The following is an 18,976-nucleotide window of genomic DNA, read 5'->3' on the forward strand; positions in this document are numbered from 1 at the left end:
AAAATTTGGAGGATGCCCAAAAACATTTAGCAGGGGCCCGGAGAGTCTAGTACCAGCCTTGCCTGTTGATATCTGTATCGATATGGAATAGCTGCTCTTTCATAACAATACAAACGAATTACTCCGACTTCAATTCTATTTAAAGCCAGAGAAAATGTGCGATCAGAAATAAGGGAATTAAGTAACATAATAGTAATTGACATTCATTACACTTATAAACGTGATGTATGGGTCAAAGTAAATATAATTTTATTACCTGTAGTTCCACGACTTGTGTTACCGTCTCAGCTGTGCCATTGTGACTGATGAGTGTCGAGATTCGTGTGTATCGTTGTGAAATTTGTTTTGCTTGCATGTGCTGAAATTTGAGCCTCAGCGTTCTGTATCAAATAGAACTATAATTACTTTGGTTGTTGCAATTCTTTACATCAATTACAGACAACAATACTAGAAGGACAGGATTTCTTTTACATTTTGTATGTGGTATCGTTACTTTACAACTATTTTACTGCGACTGGTGACTGCTTTTCATTAGAATCAAAACGGATATTTTGTGTCTTGATAAACCAAGTGGTCTACGATGAACCATCCATACATATTACAGCTAAGTTCCCCAAGTTTATAGCAGGTTTATATTTAATTGCCGCTATATGAGAGAGTGAGGTACAATGTAGGTGCTGTTTGGTTCTGAGCTGTAATTCAATGTTTAACTATTGGCACTGCTGATACTGTTTTCTAATTTATTTTCGAAAACTGCAAAGTTCTCTCTGTGTGCATAGTTGTTTCACAGAATATTAGTAGCATCATTGGTTTTGGTGCTTTGGTAGTGGAACAGGTGTGACATTCCTGTGCCATTTGCAGTGCTGGTAAGAGCTGTAATTCCGCAGACCGCCACCTGGGGGCAGACGGGGAGCTGCCGGCAGCGGCGTCTGGCTGAGGGTGTAGTGTAGACTGATGGGAGGGTAATGTGAAAGAGAGCGGGGAAGTTTATTGTTTTATCCTGTAATTTGGGAATAAAAGTGCACGTCGTCCGTAGGTTGTGGCGCGTTTTGCAAGAGCAGCGTAACAGCTGTGTGGGAACTGTGAGGTGGGAGGTTGTCCTCCGATCGTGTTTAGTTAAATGTGGACTGACCATATAGTTCCAGATGATAGGAGCATAATATAGTGTGAATATCACTACTAGTATCTCATTGTAATTAGACATGGGGAGTACAGTACTTTACAATGTTTGTTGAATATGCAGAAGTAAATTGAGTGTGATATCAGAAGTGAAAATTCTGGTGATAGAACTCATATAGCAGTGATTTCGATATGTTGCAAATTGCAATAGTCTGATATAGCACCTTGCTGACCGCTGTGAAATAGTATTCAGCGATCAGATATTATAGAGTAACAGTGTTTATTCACATTGAACTGTTGACTTTTCCAAAGTTTAGTGTAGATATGCACTCGAGGCATTTTCCTTGAGGGAAAGTTTGCCTGTTGTTACCTGAATTACTTTACTGTTACCTAGTGCTGTGTCAGTTTTTCCACAGAGTTGCTTAGACTATTTGTCTGCAGTATGCTACTCGAGGAGGAGTAAAATTAGTGAGTGACCGTGGGATTGAATTTTTGAATTTTTTATTGAAGAAGAATGCTAATTATTACTGGAGAAGTTGTTTCAGTTCTTTTTTGCAGAGAGTCCGTTTGAGTGGCTGCCTCATGACAGCAACTCCATCAGCCTCCTCTCGTTTTCATCACTGGCGAGGTCCAGTGCTGTCCGACCATCACTAGCTGTGGCCCCCTTGTCAGCTCCCGCCTCGACCAGCACAGCCGCAACTTCTGCGTGGCCATTGGCTGCCGCCCAGTGCAGCGGCGTCCACCCTCTGCCATCCCTGGCGTTGGGATCGGCAGTCGCCCTCAGAAGCAGCCTCGCCACAGCAGTGCCGCCCCACATTGCAGCCACGTGCAGAGGCGTCCTCTGCCACCAGCTGTCTCTGGCGTCCACCCCCGCCCCCGCCTCCACCAGCAGCCACGCCACCTCGACGTCTCCCCTGTGTGCTGCACAGTGCAGTGCAGTCCACCCCCACACACCGCCCCTCGCCTCCACGTCGGCCCCCTCGGCGAGCAGCGCCCTCAGCTCCCCCACTGCCCCCTGCTCGGCCACCTGGATCAGCCTGCTGCATCTCTCCTTTGCAGAGAGCCTCCTGCACAGAACACAGAAACTGCCACACTTTGCTACACACACACACACACACACACACACACACACACACACACAATGAAGAAAACTGCAAAAAAAAAGGTTCAAAATGGTTCAAATGGCTCAGAGCACTATGGGACTTAACATCTGTGGTCATCAGTCCCCTAGAACTTAGAACTACTTAAACCTAACTAACCTAACGACATCACACACATCCATGCCCGAGGCAGGATTCGAACCTGCGACCATAGCGGTCACGCAGTTCCAGACTGAAGTGCCTACAACCGCACGGCCACACCGGCCGGCGAGGTAAACCGCCACACGAGGAAATAACTGTTGTGAATGCAAGTCTGTCCTGAAACAAACCTACAGATTTCCCCTCCCACAATACAAAACAGTGTTCAACTCTGCATATATTAAGCTACAGCAGATTTGCTCAATCCCCCTTAAAAAAAAATTTTCATTCATTGTCCATTAAAAGTTGAATTATACAACCTATGAATGAATTAAGTTGTCACGTTTTGTCTCACTCATTCCTGGAAGTCAACTGCTTTGATCTCACTACGCTGTAGCTAATGAGTGACTCACCTCAACTGCAAAACAGGCTTGTTACAGGTAATACTACTACTCTGTCTGCAGCTTAACTACCACGTATCACACTCCATCTCAAGATTTTCAACGAGGCACTTCCGTCATACAAAGCCAAAAAAATTCAATCCAATTATCGGTCCATTTCTTGACACAGGCTCAGAGATACTGAAAGTTTCTGACACACAGACACACCGAATGGTTTAACACATCTCAGATATAAATAGCACCAAACTGGCAACTCTACACCCATAAAAATATGTGTGTGTGTGTGTGTGTGTGTGTGTGTGTGTGTGTGTGTGTGTGTGTGTGTGGCTGTGTCTGTGTGAGAGAGAGAGAGAGAGAGAGATTTTGTGCGCCTGATAGCATACGCAAACGTATTTAACATGTACTATCACGCACAAAACTACCTGAATCATCAGAATTTTGTTTTACCTGATTTGTATGCAATCCACATAATACACGTCCTCTGCTCTCTTTTCAGTAAAGTCGTTTCACTATACAAAATGGTTACTCCAAGGGACCACAAGAGACAACTGCTCTGTGTGACTACCAGTTTAGATGCAAATTAGTACTACGATAATGCAAATATCAGAAAACATGGTATTAGAGATTACACAGCCATTACGATTGTACACGCGAATTCATTACATAACCAACGTTTCAAAAAGCAACTTTCACCTTAAAATTGTAGAACAAAAATTTTGTTTCTGAATTACACTCTCGGAATACAATCCAGCAGCTATTACTCCTGTTAACAGTAACATGAAATATGATAAATATGGTTTCAGTCACAAGTGAGGAAGACTGCCCATGTGTAAACTTGAAATGACATGACAAAGGTTTCTGTTGACCGGAGATTCCAACCCCCGACTTAATCTGACACTTAAGTAAGCTCAATCAAACATTAGAAATCGTCACTTTTAACCAGTAGCGCGATGATAAACTGAAATGACGAGATGAAAATGTTTTACCTTACTAGGGTTCGAACCCTGCACCCCACAACGTTCACTTCTAGTCAAGTGTAGACGTCACATATCGGTTTACTTACATAGCAGCGAAATGTGCATATGACGAAACTATCTGTGCTGACTATGAATCTAACATTGCACACATCGTTGTTGGCTACATACAAAGAGACGTTGATTATCGAATTCCTTTTAACCGGGAGCTCCTACCTGAAACACATGATATGACGAAAAGTTCCATGTTTGACTTGCGAGTCGAAACCAGTACCCATAATTATTGTTGACAAAGTCCGGAGAATTGTTAAAAACCATAGTAATTTGTCACATGTTCTTTTGTGTGTGCGTATGAACTTGAAATGACAGGCCAGGACTCGAACCCAGACGCGTGTCTTTTGTGAAGGCCTTGAGGACTTTGCAGTCATGCAGAAACAATGAAAGGGCGGAAATGTATCATCTCAAAGGGATCAAACGTGACGAAAAGGGAGATTTGAGTGCAGCACCAATATTTTCCACATCTCAAGCTCAAATGCAATAAAAGTCAAGTACCGTGACATTGCACGTCGATTGGCTCATTGATTAAAGAAAAGAAAATATCGTTTAAGAAATGCACTTGGTGACAGAGTTTCGACCTGGCATGACTTTCGCCTCTGTACTGACTCTCCTCCAGGTTACCAGAGGTGGGAGAGATGCTGCTTCTGCTTGTTGAAAATGATTGCCTGGTGTCAGAAACGAACCCAGATGTTGAGCCTAGGTAGCTCGAATCATTTCAGCTTCTTTGACTGATACCTTCATGGAAGTGATGGGATTCAAAGCCACTACGTGCATACTAGAAACTGGCCGCCTTAACAACTTTTTTCAATTTTATTTTTAACCACTACAGCATCCTGTTCTCTACACGATATCTTCCATTACAAAGCTTTACTTTTTTATTTTTTTAGGGTGTCAGTGCTAGGAAGGTGGCGACAAAGAGGGCAGGGGCCAAGAATCCACAGACTTGTCTGCCGTGCCGCCCTTATACTTGTCTCAGCTGTCCGCTCTCTCTGTGATGTACCGACTTTCTTTTTCCGAGAGTCACTGGTCAGCACCAGGCAGGCGGGGCCAAGGAGGCCAGCAGTTGAGGACTCCGAGGCCTGCCCACGATGCATCCCCCGTCCCTGTCACCGAGGCGATCCAATATTTTCGTGGATGATTTTTAATTTTTTTTTAATTTTTAGTACTTCATCCAGAAGACCATGTCTGCAAAGAAACTATCTCAGCTGTGAGCGACGACTTGGAAGTTACGTGTTCACGGTTGTTTGTTTTCGATTTATTTCGCAGTATCTTGTAAGTCGCCCAGTGCGTCATTTCCTGAGGTATGTTTGCCAAGTTGGTCTTCTGTTATCTTCCACTCGCTGGAAGCTCCATGCTGCGATTTCTGAATGTAATGCATAATAGTAGAAATCAGGACAGTCCCTTCTTCTGGTTAAAACAAGTTTTGGCGTACAGAATTAGGTAAATAACATTTATTAAAATGTACGAAATCTTCTCTCTTGAGGACAAAATTGTCCTATGAGATTCCTTCAACATAAAATAAGGTACTCCTGAGCTATGTATTTTAGAGTAGATTTCTGTTTCCTTAAACATAAATAAAAAAAATACCGTTTAAGAAAAAAAGAGCTTTAGGACGATTCGTTATGTTGTTCTTGTATTTACGTCTTTTCCTATTCACTTTGCAGACTGTTTCACGTAACTATATTAACTAAAAAGAATTGCGAAGTTTCTCTTGTAGTTTTTCGCCTCAGCGAAGCACACGCGGGGGGGGCGCGCCACCCCGTGGTCGGCGCCACGTCCGCTTGCGCCCGGCGTGCGTGCGGCGCCTCACCCAACGTCTGCTCGATTTGTTTCCCTCTGTTACCAGGTAACACGTTGTTCGTCCTTGTGGCCAGTTTACACCATTTCTTCATTGTAGATGGACATGGCACGTCTATATGATTCAAAAAATTGGCAGGCGTGGTATTGGGGGTAGTGTTCGTGTTATCGTGGCCAACATTTGTCTGATAACTCACTGGATATCCTTCACCTGAGTGCACACAAACCTGTGTTCTTCGATGTCTATCAGGTCGCAATTCTCACGTGTTGGCGAATCACCCAGATGGATTGCCTGAAGTTTCGCTTTGGTTACTACTTTCCTGTTTACTGCCTGTTATGTTCCAGCCTGGTGGTAACATTACGTTTCCTGGCGACTGGGGAATGATTTAAGTGTCTGGCTTTTAGTCACATAATAGCACAGACCACCATTTTATACGTTGTTGTGGGTGTATGCATTGCAGTTTGCAGCACTTTGAAGGATTAACTATTTCTCGCATAATTTCTAGTTCAGATACGAGCATATCTTGCTAGTGGTGAAATAAACCGACATTGTGCTTCTATATGTGGCTAGAAAACAGCGTGATATGTGCTGAGTTCGGAACGCAGCAGGCGAATACTTTGTTGTAAAATCGTTTAAGTTTCATCATCCCTCTACTGGTGAAACATTTCGATACATCAAATTTTATTTTGCTTCATTCACAATCTCTGCCCAAAACAAAACTTTATGCCCCATCATATCAAGTTTTAATGCTGTTACATGTGGTTAAAATGATAGTTAAGATCTCTCGTGCTTTGTTAGCCGAGACAGTAGTGAGTGGATTGGAGTCCTGGCTCCCAGTCCAATACAAAACCATGTAGTCTGAAGTTGAATTTTGACTTTGGAAATGTCATTTATTTTAATGGATTTGAGCTTACAAGCACTGACGACTGTCACCTCTGGTAACAGATTTTCTGATATTTACGTTATTGTGGAATTGGTTTTCATATGGACTATAACAACCGTAAAGGGCTGTTTTCTCTAGTGGTCTGTTGTAGTAATAATATTGTGTAGTGAAACGACTGTATCAGAAAGAGAGCAGACAAACTGCAAGACCGTTAGGTTATGTGGCTGCATAGAAACCAGGTGGAACACAGTTCAGGTCATTTGGCTTCTTCTGAGCATGATAACACATGCATATAAATTGGACAGGTACGACACTCATCTGGTTGTGAAAAAAATTTTAATCTTATTAATGTGATACTTCGATCATCAGACAGCATTCACAGCGTGTTTTAAAACCTGGCCTTTGAAAGGTACAGATAACGAAATGGTTGACAGTGTGTTTCAAAGGAGGGGAAATTCAGTACAGCAGGCAGTGCAGCAAGGTGGAACTAGTGACTTGACAACAGAAAGAGGCTGTGGCAGTGCAACAGTTACTCGTCATGAAAGTATTACAACATAAATCTAAATAATATGGTTGACAGAAATTTAAGTATTTTTCGAACGAGGGTCCTCCCTTTGTAGGCACACATGAAACCATGAGGCAGTTAAAGTAAGCTGTGTCATAGCCCAGCCACGGAAAAACAAACACTGATGGACTGATGTGTGTCTGTGTGTGTGTGTGTGTGTGTGTGTGTGTGTGTGTGTAGAGGGGAGGGTTTATGAGCAATGTTTGTGATTGATGATGTAAGTTGTGCTGTGAACTTGCTACTGAAATAAAATTAAGTTTGTCCTCCACATACAGTAGATATGAATGGTAAATTCTATGAGAACTGATGTCTAGAAGGCCTGGCATGGATACAAGGGGAGGAGAATGAACATGGGATCATGAGACATCCTCCATGAAAAATAGGAAAGCACTGTATCACTTCACTGTATGAAGTAAAAAATAATTCTGCTTGCATGCCGTTGTATCCATCTTATTTTAATTATTATTAAAATTCTAAGAATTTTAGTGTGAAACTAAGTATAATTTTTGAGGGGGAGGGGGAGTGAAATCAGTGAAAGACCGCAGCAGCTCCAGAACCAAACATTGTATATGTGTCTGCAACTGACACCCATTAGTGTGGGAAGTATGCGGCAGTGGATTGGGTTAAGATCACTAATTACAGCATGGATCTAATACACATCAACAAGAGAACTTGTAAAATATACACAAATAGTTCTACTGGTGTAACTGAACTTTGGTAATGTAGACGTATAGTTTTTTTCAGTAACTTTAAAATTTTACCATGAGTGAAAGGTCTGTCGTAGGTTTGTGAGTAGTTGATTACGGTGTGGGATTTGTTCAATGTATTTTCATTGGGGGGAATGCAGTGGGGAAGCCAGTGGTCATTTTAGGGTGATTTTCTCCTGGGAATGTAGAATCTGTAGTAGAAACAAGTTAATAGAGGAGCAGGACCGTAAGATCTGTGCCCTTCAGGTCCAGTTACAATGCGCAAAGGAGGAACTAGATAGGTTGAGGAGGGTGAAGGGTGGTGGGGAATGGGAACTGGTAGTTGGCAAGAAGGTAGCTAGGAAGAGGAGGTATTCAGACAGTTTCACTTTGCATACATGCAATAGATACAACCAACTGTCAGAGTTGAGTGGAGAGGAGAGGAGCCTCGTGTAGCCGTAGATGTAGGTAACTTGCAGCAGTCCTCAGCAATTAGGAGGCCTAGGTTAGTTGCAAAGTCTAGCAGAAAGAAGGTTCTGCTGCTAGGTAATTCCCATGGTAAAGGTGTAGGCCAGCAGTTGCAGGAAGTGTTGGAGAGTGAGTACCAGGTCACCAGCATTGTGAAGCCTAGTGCAGTAGTGCAGGGTTGGCTCAGGTGACTGAAAGCATAGGGGAGTTATGTAAGAATTTTACGAAAGAGGATCAGGTAGTGATAGTGGGTGGAGCAGGGAACAGTCTCGATAGGGACGGGGAATATGATGTCAGTGGTGACTTGGTTAAGACAGCTACTCAATCTGGTGGCACTAATGTGCATTTCGTGCAACTGTTTCAGCGTCATGCTCGGCCTCACCATAATGCAGCTGTTAGGTGCGTTAATGTGGGGCTGGGGAGGTCACTGATGGTGGAGGGCATGGATCACATCTCAGTGGTGCCAGTTGGGTCTATCAGTAGATGGGATTTCACTAGGCATGGCCTGCACCTCAACAGGTATGGGAAGGGGAGGCTGGCTAAGCTTATAGGTGACAGTGTAGTGGGTGGTGGTGGTGGTTGTGGTATCACTCATGGAAAAATTCCTGTAGTAGTTGGTGTTAGAGCTGCACCTTTTTTAGACTGAAGTCAGCTGATAGGTATACCTGCTTAAAGGAAGTGCCTGTAACTAAGGGCTCACCTCCAGAGGATTTAATGTTTCCAAGTAGAGAAGGAATTAGCATATTTCATCAAAATATAAGAGGTATTAGAGATAAAGTTTGTGAACTGCTAATAGATGTTAACTCTGTAATTATTGGTATATCAGAGCACCACTTAAATAATTTGATAATTCAGAGGCTTCCTTTACCAGTCTACAGATTAGCTGGCTGTTTCTCAAGGAGTTCCTTGCGGGGTGGAGGAGTGGCTCTGTACGTAAAAAACAGTATTTCTTTTGAGTCCATAGACGTATCACGAGACTGCACTGGACAGATATTTGAAAGTTGTGCAGCATTAGTTGAATTTAGTGAAACTAAACTTCTAATTGCTGTTGTTTATAGGTCCCCTAACTCCAACTTCAAAGCATTTTTGCTTAAGCTAGAGAGGGTTTTTGATTCACTTTGTCGGAAGTACCAGAAAGTAGTTAAATGTTGTGACTTCAGTATTAATTTTGTACATGATTGTGCAAAAAAAAAGGATGTTGGTAGATCTCCTAAATTCATATGATCTGATGCAGACTGTGTTTTTTCCAACTAGGGTGCAGGGGAACAGTAGCACAGTCATAGACAATGTTTTTATTCATTCTTCATTACTAGGTGAGCATTCTTTTAGTAAAAGGGTGAATGGCCTTTCAGACTGTGGTGTCACCGCCACACTTGCTAGGTGGTAGCCTTTAAATCGGCCATGGTCCGTTAGTATACGTCGGACACGCGTGTCGCCACTATCAGTGATTGCAGACAGAGCGCCGCCATACGGCAGGTCTAGAGAAACTTCCTAGCACTCGCCCCAGTTGTACAACCGACTTTGCTAGCGATGGTTCACTGACAAAATACGCTCTCATTTGCCGAGGCGACAGTTTAGCATAGCCTTCAGCTACGTCATTTGCTACGACCTAGCAAGGCGCCATTATCAGTTACTATTGATATTGAATCATGTACTGTCAAGACCGACGTTCACCATTAACGGATTAAATTAAGTATTCCACCAGCTACATCCTTTTTTCTAAATTGTAATTTCCTTGTCCTGTTCCAGACCTCACGCCAGCCTGCGTGAGCTAAAACGCATGCCTTTCGGCCTCCTTCTAGTAACACGGTGTTGGCTCTCCTGCCAACCGAAAACACAGACCATGATGCACAAATTTTAACACTAAAAGGTTTTCGTACTCAAACCAATGTCGTATTTAACTACAAACTACGTAGGAAAGTTAATCCAACAGCAGTAGAGAGTTTTGCAAAACTTGTCAAGGAACAAGAGTGGTAAGATGTTTATAGTGCCGATAATATAGATGATAAATAGAATGCTTCCCATAACACATTTCTCATGCTCTTTGAGAGTTGCTTTCCATTACAACATTCTAAACGGGGTACTAGCAGTAATGGACAGTCCGGTTGGCTGACTAGTGGGATAAGGATATCATGTAGAACAAAGCGGGAATTATATCAAAATGTTAGAAGTAGTCGCAATCAAGCTACAGTAACCCGCCTCAAACAGTATTGTAAGGTGCTTAAAAATGTTATTAGCAAGGCAAAAAGTATGTGGTATGCAAATAGAATATCTAATTCACAGGATAAAATTAAAGACATATGGTCAGTTGTGAAGGAAGTGTCTGGTCAGCAGCACAAGGTTGATGATATAAAGTCAGTTCGCAGTAATAATATTTCTGTTACTGGTAAATCAGATATATGTACAGTATTTAACAATCATTTTCGGAGCATTGGTGGTGAATTAAATAAAAATTTAGTTTGTACAGGAAATCATATAAATTTCTTAGCAAATGCCTTTCCGAGATTGACGTCTGAAATACTCCTCTGTGATACAGACAAGAGGCAGATTGAGTCAATAATTAAATCACTGAAGACTAAGGACTCTCATGGTTATGATGGAGTGTCTAGCAGACTATTAAAGTACTGTGCTGCACATGTTAGCCCTGCATTTAGCCATATTTGTAAGTTTTCCTTTAGGAATGGTTAGTTTCCTGAGTGATTAAAGTACTCAGTAATAAAGCCGCTTTATAAAATGGGAGAAAGGGATAATGTAGATAATTTTAGACCTATTTCTATGCCATCAGTGTTTGCAAAAGTTATTGAAAAGGCTGTGTATGTAAGGTTAATTGATCATTTTATATCACACGATTTGCTATTAAATGTACAGTGGAAAGCCCACGTTCAGGATCTCGTTCAAAGACTTAATACTGCTATTTTCACTCTTCGAACGGTATCGAAAGTGAGTGATACTTCGACACGTAAATTAGTCTACTTTGCTTATTTTCATTCACTTATGTTGTATGGTATTATGTTTTGGGGTACCTCTTCCCATTCTAGAAGGATATTTTTGGCTCAGAAATGGGCGGTTCGGGCAATATGTGGTGTGATTTCACGAACCTGTTGTCGACCTCTGTTCACGAGTCTGGGTATTTTGACACTGGCCTCTCAATATGTATATATCTTATTGTCGTTTCTTGTTACCAATATTAGTTTATTTCCAACAATAAGCAGCTTTCACTCGGTTGATACTCGGCAGAAATCAAACCTCCATTTGGATCGGACTTCCTTAACTCTTGTGCAAAAAGGTGTGCAGTATACTGCTGCATCCATTTTCAATAAGCTGCCACTCGAATTCAAAAATCTTAACAGTAATCCACGCGCTTTCAAATATAAACTGAAGAGTTTCCTCATGGGTCACTCCTATTCTGTCGCGGAGTTCCTTGAAAAATTGTGATTCTCATTATATTGCTGATAGCGTTTGCTTAAACTTATGGACTGATTTTCTTTCAGGTTCATGAACATTTATTTTTATCGATTATTACTTTTATGTTGTATGTTCATGTACTGACACGTTCCATGACCTTAGAGATTTGCTCCTCAATTTGGTCTATGGAACTTGACATGTAAATAAATAAATAAATAAAAATTACTGTTAGTAAAAATATTACCGTTAATAAAAACTTTCTCAAACTTAAGAGCCTGTGTCATTTCCCACAGGGTGCAGAACGAGTTTGGAGTGATGTTTTAAGTTTTTTCAAGAACATAAATAACAATTCTAATATGTTCATTGTTTCAAACATGAATTTTCATGTTAGTCTTTATTGAATAAAAGAAACACACTGAATGATTTACAATACTGGCTACAAGTTCATTAAAACTGGTTCACGGAATGCACGTAGTGTCATGTCAAACACAAGATTTCCAATATGCAAATTGCACATAAAATACTACATAAGTATTAAAATCTAGCTGAAAAATAAATGATAATTTATCAGTGTTAATAGCTATTAGACTTGTATGGACATATGTTATTGTAAGATAGTGCAAAAAGAAAGGAAACTCTGGTTGCAGAGCCTCATTAACGCTCACCAACTATCAGAGGTGGAAAGCAACAACAATAGATGGAATATATATATATATATATATATATATATATATATATATATATATATATAATGTCATAGTGAGTGTCACAGCAGAATGAAAGTCTGTAGTGTTCACTGGGTGGCTATAGTAAAGCCATAGAGCAATCGACAGGCAGACAGGGGAGGGATACTTGTTCATGGAAGACACAGTAAAACATGGTATTCTGTGTGTCACAGAAGGGAATGTATCCTAGAACCACGTGAACTTTATGTAAGGGCTGAATAGAGAGGAGAACAAAATGAGATGGGAAGACTCAATCTTATGAGACCAGCCAGAACCGCCATGAGGATTGGCTCTAGTCTCATGAGGTGGCCTCACGTTGCAAGAGGTGTGAGCAGCCAAACACTGGAGCACCGATGCTTACTTCACCTGGTCTTCTGAACATCTTCCATACAAGCTCTGACAGCAGACCATTATTATTTTTATGTAACGTGCCTTTAGATCAATTAGAATCTTCCATGCAGAGTTTGGATTAGGAGAGAACGAAGAATTATGTTGGGTTGGTTACTGATATATGGCTTGAACGTAGAAAAAAGTGACAGACAACTATGCAACAGACAAAGCTGTAGTACTGAGGTGTGAATAGTGATTACTCTGATAGTCTGCTTTATTCCATGAAGAAAATTCCACAGGTCAACACCAGCAATCCAAAATTATAAATATGTTGCCGCCCTCCTATAATCATTCTGCAGTACACTACCTTGCTCTAGGTGTTGGTTGTAAGTGACTTACTCGGTCTCATCTTTATGCAGCGTGGCACTATTCAAATGTGTCTCATTGTCATCTGCCACAGAGGCACTGAAGATGTTTAAACGCTACTTTATGTGAACAGGCTTACAGCAACCTGTACAGGCTGCCGGCTGCAAACTGCACACATCACAGTGTCTGAGCCCTTGCTGGGCAATACAGCTTTGTGCCCACAGCAGAATGGGCCATGCTCTATTCGCACAGTGAGTGTACCATTTCTACTGACAGTTGATGCCAAAACCTAAACAAGCCCTTTTTGTATACATGTAGTTTAACAGAATAATATCTACAAACTGGCTCTTTGAAGATTTTTGTTTGCTAACATTCCTGGTAATGAACTGGGTTCAGTTTAGGGATTCACTGACTCTGATACAGAAGGGCAGTGATAGCATTGTGAGCTATCATGAAACGACTGTCTACGATGGCGTATTTTATGGCATAGACACATCTAAAGAAACTCAGTGGCAAAAATTATAGAGTTGGAAATACGTACACACACATCCAGAACTGAGAGACACAAGTGAGTGGGCTGTCTCACACTAACCTGATTTTTGGTGGTGGATCGTACAGCAGCGGGCTCACTTCGATCAAGTCTTGCGGCTGCTTCCACATGGCATCCGCCCACCCCTGAGTGGCCATCACCTCACGGGTTCGTGTCTTCATAAATTCGATGGCGGCCCGCCTGAGGTCGCTGCAGGAGTGGCGGACTGCGAGGGCGGCTGCAGCCGCCGCGGTCTCCACAGTCAATTGAGCGGCCACCTGCCGCTCACACTCCGCCTTCAGCCCCGACACGCCGTACTTGTCCGCTGCGGCCAGCAGATGGGTGGCCATCGCGGGCAGCTGGGGGGCCCGCAGGGTGTACAGGTAGGAGACCAGCTGCCTCAGCACGGGGCCCCCCACGTCGGCGATGCTCACCACGCCAGTGCTCGCCTCGAGGGTGTCGTGGGCGAACATGGCGGCGAACACGGGGCTCCTGTCCACCAGGACGGCCCTGTGCGCCACCAGCCGCGTCTCGCCTGCCACGAGCGTCACCATGGCGTCGTCCCCGGCGTCTAGGAGGGCACCCAGGTCCACGGCCACCGTCTCCGTGACGTCCTTATCTGCTTCCATTGCTGACGATTCTGAAACACGACATCATCGAGCAGCCCTTTCAGCTTACAGGTGACTGTCGATACTTCTACCGGAAACAGACACACCTGTCTCCAGCGACACTTTCTGTCAGACTGATGCCATTGGTGAATAATTGCAATTCTTTAATAATACCGTTTTCAAGAGTTTTTTTCAGCTCATTTTATTAGGAGAACAAGCTCCATAAGCGGCAGGGGAGCGCCACTCGCGGGCGCGGACCGAGAAGGGAACACCAGGAGGCCACCACCGCAGTTCGAGGCGGCCAGAGCGGGCGCGGACGGAATAGGGAACGTCCAGAGTGGCAGGGGAGCGCCACTCACGGGCGCGGACCGAGAAGGCAACACCAGGAGGCCACGACCGCAGTTGGAGGCGGCCGGAGTGGGCGCGGACGGAATAGGGAACACCTAGAGCGGCAAGATAGCGCGACTCGCGGGCGCGGACCGACTAGGTTCAAAATGGTTCAAATGGCTCTGAGCACTATGGGACTCAACTGCTGAGGTCATTAGTCCCCTAGAACTTAGAACTAGTTAAACCTAACTAACCTAAGGACATCACAAACATCCATGCCCGAGGCAGGATTCGAACCTGCGACCGTAGCGGTCTTGCGGTTCCAGACTGCAGCGCCTTTAACCGCACGGCCACTTCGGCCGGCGACCGACTAGGGAACGGCAAACAGAATACCAGGCACCGGACAGACATAAATGTGCGACCCGGTCCAGCAAGCAGCCAATCTCAGGGAACACCTGATGAATACGTCAAGTGATGACGTCGAAATATCGCGTTTGCAAGACGCTGATATCCGGCAGAAAACCCGATTTCCACGAGATCTCATATAGATCATTGTCATACTGACAAACGCCATACGAACTAGCGTGACAAATTTTTAAGACACTGTGAATGCAGACGACGGGAAATTTTCTATTGTAACACCCCACCCGTTGCTGGCAGGACTTTGCATGTGTGTTCGACCCTGACAAACAACTTACAGAGAAATTGGGCGTGGAACTGTACGCAAAAATGGATAACGCTAGATTTTAATGTGGCCCTGTCACCCCTAATTAATCTGCGGTGGTAGTATTGGCGACAAATCACACCTATTTTTACTTCCAAATATGAATGATCACGGACACTTAGGGTGTTCAATGACACCAGACACATACACAAAAATAAAATAAAGCGAAAGAGTGAATTCAGGATCAACTACTGAAAGTAAAGGCTCTACTGAATCACAATAATTTTATTCTAACCTTCAGATCAATGCTGAATAAAACACAAAGAACAATTTACAAATTACCCTCCTAACTAGCATTGGCAGTGAACTGTGTTAATTGGTCGAAATGCGATCTCTCATAACTTGGCTCACCGACTGACATCGACACAAAACGCAAAATACGAAGAACCTCTACACCCCAAAGTATCGTGAAGCCTCTGTGGAAACAGCAATTGCACGTGATCCAACTATTTAACGTTACTCCTAACACAGGCCGAAGCGGGAGCGATCTCACCGTAATATTCCTGTTGCAGCGGCGGTCTCCGACGCCGACGGCGCGGCCGTCCGATCGGCGTGTGGCGTCTCGGAAAGTACACTCCTACAATACTCGGACAACAGACCGCTGTCCGTAAACTTCTCTAATTACGACAGTCTTCCCCGCACCAAAGAGCTGGCGCGGCTAACGTCGTCTCAGAACGAGAGACCAAGACGGGAGAAGACTTGGCTAACGTCCTCTCAGTACGGAAGCCCGGAACGGAAGACCTCGACAGAGAGTCGAGCAATATCGCTCTTCACCTCTGTTGTCCCACCTCAACTTTTACCGAGCCAAACACACCGCGAGACAGGCTCAAAATGGCCTGGGAATCTTAAGTTTTTTCCAAAGCTAGAGCCACACTTGCAGGCAAGAATAGTTTTACTGGATTTTTTCTCCTAGGAAACCACTCGAGATTTTCCCGGCAAAATTCCCCGTCGTAGCGAACGCAGACTCCTGTATTGAAAGTTGTTATTCGGAACTCCTGGCCTGCACCATTTGAGTTACTCGGAGGCGTAAAATTAGTGGGACATAGGCGAGGGCACGCGCAGGAAAGCCTGTCCAGCTACCCGCTGCTCTGTTTTGGTGAACACCTGAGCATCTGCAGCCTCAGAGGCTGGCGGCAGCTGTGGCCTCTCTAAACTGATTACAGAACTTCCCCAGTTGACCATTTCTGCCGTCAGGCTGCGGCCTTCTGCGGCTAGGCGGGGAGGTAGCCGAGCTCTGTCTCGCATACTGCATTTCTGCAAAGTTTTACGATTAGAAAAACGCGTAATTCTCACTGTATTACCTAGCCTGCGTGCCGATGTGTTTCCACATACATTTCCTACACTGTATTTTAGATTATTTACCAACTACTCATCTCCAAAGCGACAGCGCCGCCGCTCTCAGTCGTTTTTATTGACGTCAAGTGCTCGCAAAGTGATTGTAGTCACGTTAAATGGACTCCTGTAAGGTGCAGGACCGATGCCACCTTACAGTATCAAATAATGTTAAGTAAGTTTATGCTAAAAGGGAAGTTAATTCGAGTGCAAATCAAAACAGTTAATGACGTAAAGTATAAATAAAATATCATAAAGTTAAATATTTATTTCCGAAAAAAGTACAATTCGAAAGTGTGTAATTTGGCGATTGGTCAGTCATGAAAAGCCCGGGCTAACGCGGGAGGATAATGTATTTCTATTGGCCTTAAAGAAAACTGATCAATCAGAAAGGAGTATTCTTCGTGCGTCTTTTGTCTTGGATACGGAATGCTTACGCCAGTCTAGAGGAGTCGGAGTCCAGCCTTTCAATGGTACGGTTGTGTGTAGTATGAGCTCCAAAGGAAGTTATAATTTGCCAGTTTTAGCTGTGGTACATGACTCAAAAGTGCTTTAAAGTGATGGCAAATTTATTCTGTTCTTTTTTTTTAGAAAGTACGGATTTTGTAAATAATTTTGTGCATGAGAAAAGACAAATTCCGCTTGGCATATTGAGCAGATCGGTGACCGAAACCTTGATTGTATTAGATACCGATGAACTTAATAGTGTGGCGAGCATTATCGTATAAGAGCAATTCTTACTTAGTAGCTGTTCAGATTTCGGGACATACGTTGCCATAGACTTGCTAACGTGAATGAAAGGATTAGTGCATGGCTGTGTTAGGATTAGCAGGGGCTTCGCAGCGAACTTGTAATTCTAACTTCAGATTATACCGAAGTTTTATGAGTACTTCTACCTTTCACTCAAAATTAAGACCTTTTCCGAATTTTTAGAATAGCTACGTTGTATGCAGCAGCCTAGGGCGGGTCGCAGTACGGTAGGTTTCTGCTCGGCTTTCCTACCGGCGATCTGCTGCAACGAGTTCACAGGCAGGTGCAGGACAGAAGGAACCGTGCTGCCGCACATGGTGCATAGGCCGGGAAAACAGTTAAAAAGCCGTAGTACATTGAATCCGTGGTTGAGAGAAACTTTGTGAGAGACCTGATAGTGAGTGATAATGAAAAATTTAGTAAATTGGTACATGCAGAAGTTTGAATGGAAACCGTTTCAAGTTGCCAGACATACTTAGCAGAAAGATGTTGAACAGTCACAATAACAACGAGGGCACATCGAAGCAGCAGACGGCGTCACAGCGGTATCAACGACCAGCGGTACGGCAGGGCCGCGATGCCAACTTACACGACGGGCGGGGACCCTGAAACTGGTACGGCAGACGGAGGAGGTTGGACTCTCAGTTTTAGCACGCCGAGGCTGCATCATTCAACGAAAGGTAAGTTTGTTACATTTGTTGTGTGTGTGTGTGTGTGTGTGTGTGTGTGTGTGTGTGTGTGTGTGTGTGTGTGCGCGCGCGCGCGCGTATTGAGAGACTGAATAACATGGAAAGTGAAAGGTTTTGTAAATACGAAAAAAGAGGAAGGACTTTCATTCAGTGTAAGTGCTTCGCAGACTAGCAAGCTTCAACAGACAATAGCGACCGATAAGCTACACACATATTATATGAAACACTAATAATCCTTCTAAAATCAACTGAAATCTACCCAGAGTTAATTTGCTAAGGTTATGACACGATTCATACGACATTGCTGCCATTTCGCACTACTAGCAGTTATAATGATAACTAAAGTACAAGAGAAGGTTTTTGACGATGTTTGTTATTTACGGACAGTGGAGTAGAATCTACTTTAACTATATCAGTTAATGTAACTAGTGGAGGTAATGTAGATCCTGAAAGTGACATTAAGTATGAATTCGGTAATGTCTCCTACATCTGCCATCATTCTCACTGCAAAGACCGACTTCTTTGGGCGCTTCATCAATTCTGTGGTATGCCCTTCCTAAAGGAAATCGAGCAGTTTTGCAAATCTCACATTAACATTGGATTAGCGTACTCACACTTTCCCCAATACACCTATCTTGTACAAGACAGGAGTAAACGAATCTGTCACATTACATATATGTTTTTTGTTCTATTACAAGGCTTTACACTTATTCTATTAAGTGAGCAGCACAAGAAATTAAGCTTCGAATTTAACCTACAGTATTCAGTTTACATGTTACTTCGTACTTAAAAACGCACGATTCATACGACATTGCTGCCATTTCGCACTACCAGCAGTTATAGCGATAACTAAAATGATGGATTCGAACCATGTCGTTATTTACCTTAACCCCGTCGCAGTATTTGGTAGTGAAAAATAACTTGACAGTTATTGATAACCGTTAAAAATAATGGTTATCAAAGAATAACTGGAACCGTGATAACGGTTACTCCAGAATAACC

General features: G+C 43.2%; 1 protein-coding gene across 1 annotated transcript; it reads right to left on the reverse strand.

Moving 5' to 3' along the window:
• Positions 1-1,699: 1,699 nt before the first annotated feature.
• On the reverse strand, positions 1,700-2,847 carry LOC124770951 (ankyrin repeat domain-containing protein 65-like). The gene is made up of 2 exons (XM_047249252.1): positions 2,831-2,847; positions 1,700-2,186 (listed from the first exon to the last, which is right to left on the reverse strand). The coding sequence occupies exons 1-2, from the start codon at positions 2,845-2,847 to the stop codon at positions 1,700-1,702; spliced, it is 504 nt and encodes a 167-aa protein (XP_047105208.1).
• Between the last annotated feature and the right edge of the window lie 16,129 nt (positions 2,848-18,976).

Source organism: Schistocerca piceifrons, unplaced genomic scaffold, assembly GCF_021461385.2.
Source record: "Schistocerca piceifrons isolate TAMUIC-IGC-003096 unplaced genomic scaffold, iqSchPice1.1 HiC_scaffold_846, whole genome shotgun sequence".
Lineage (NCBI taxonomy): Eukaryota > Metazoa > Arthropoda > Insecta > Orthoptera > Acrididae > Schistocerca > Schistocerca piceifrons.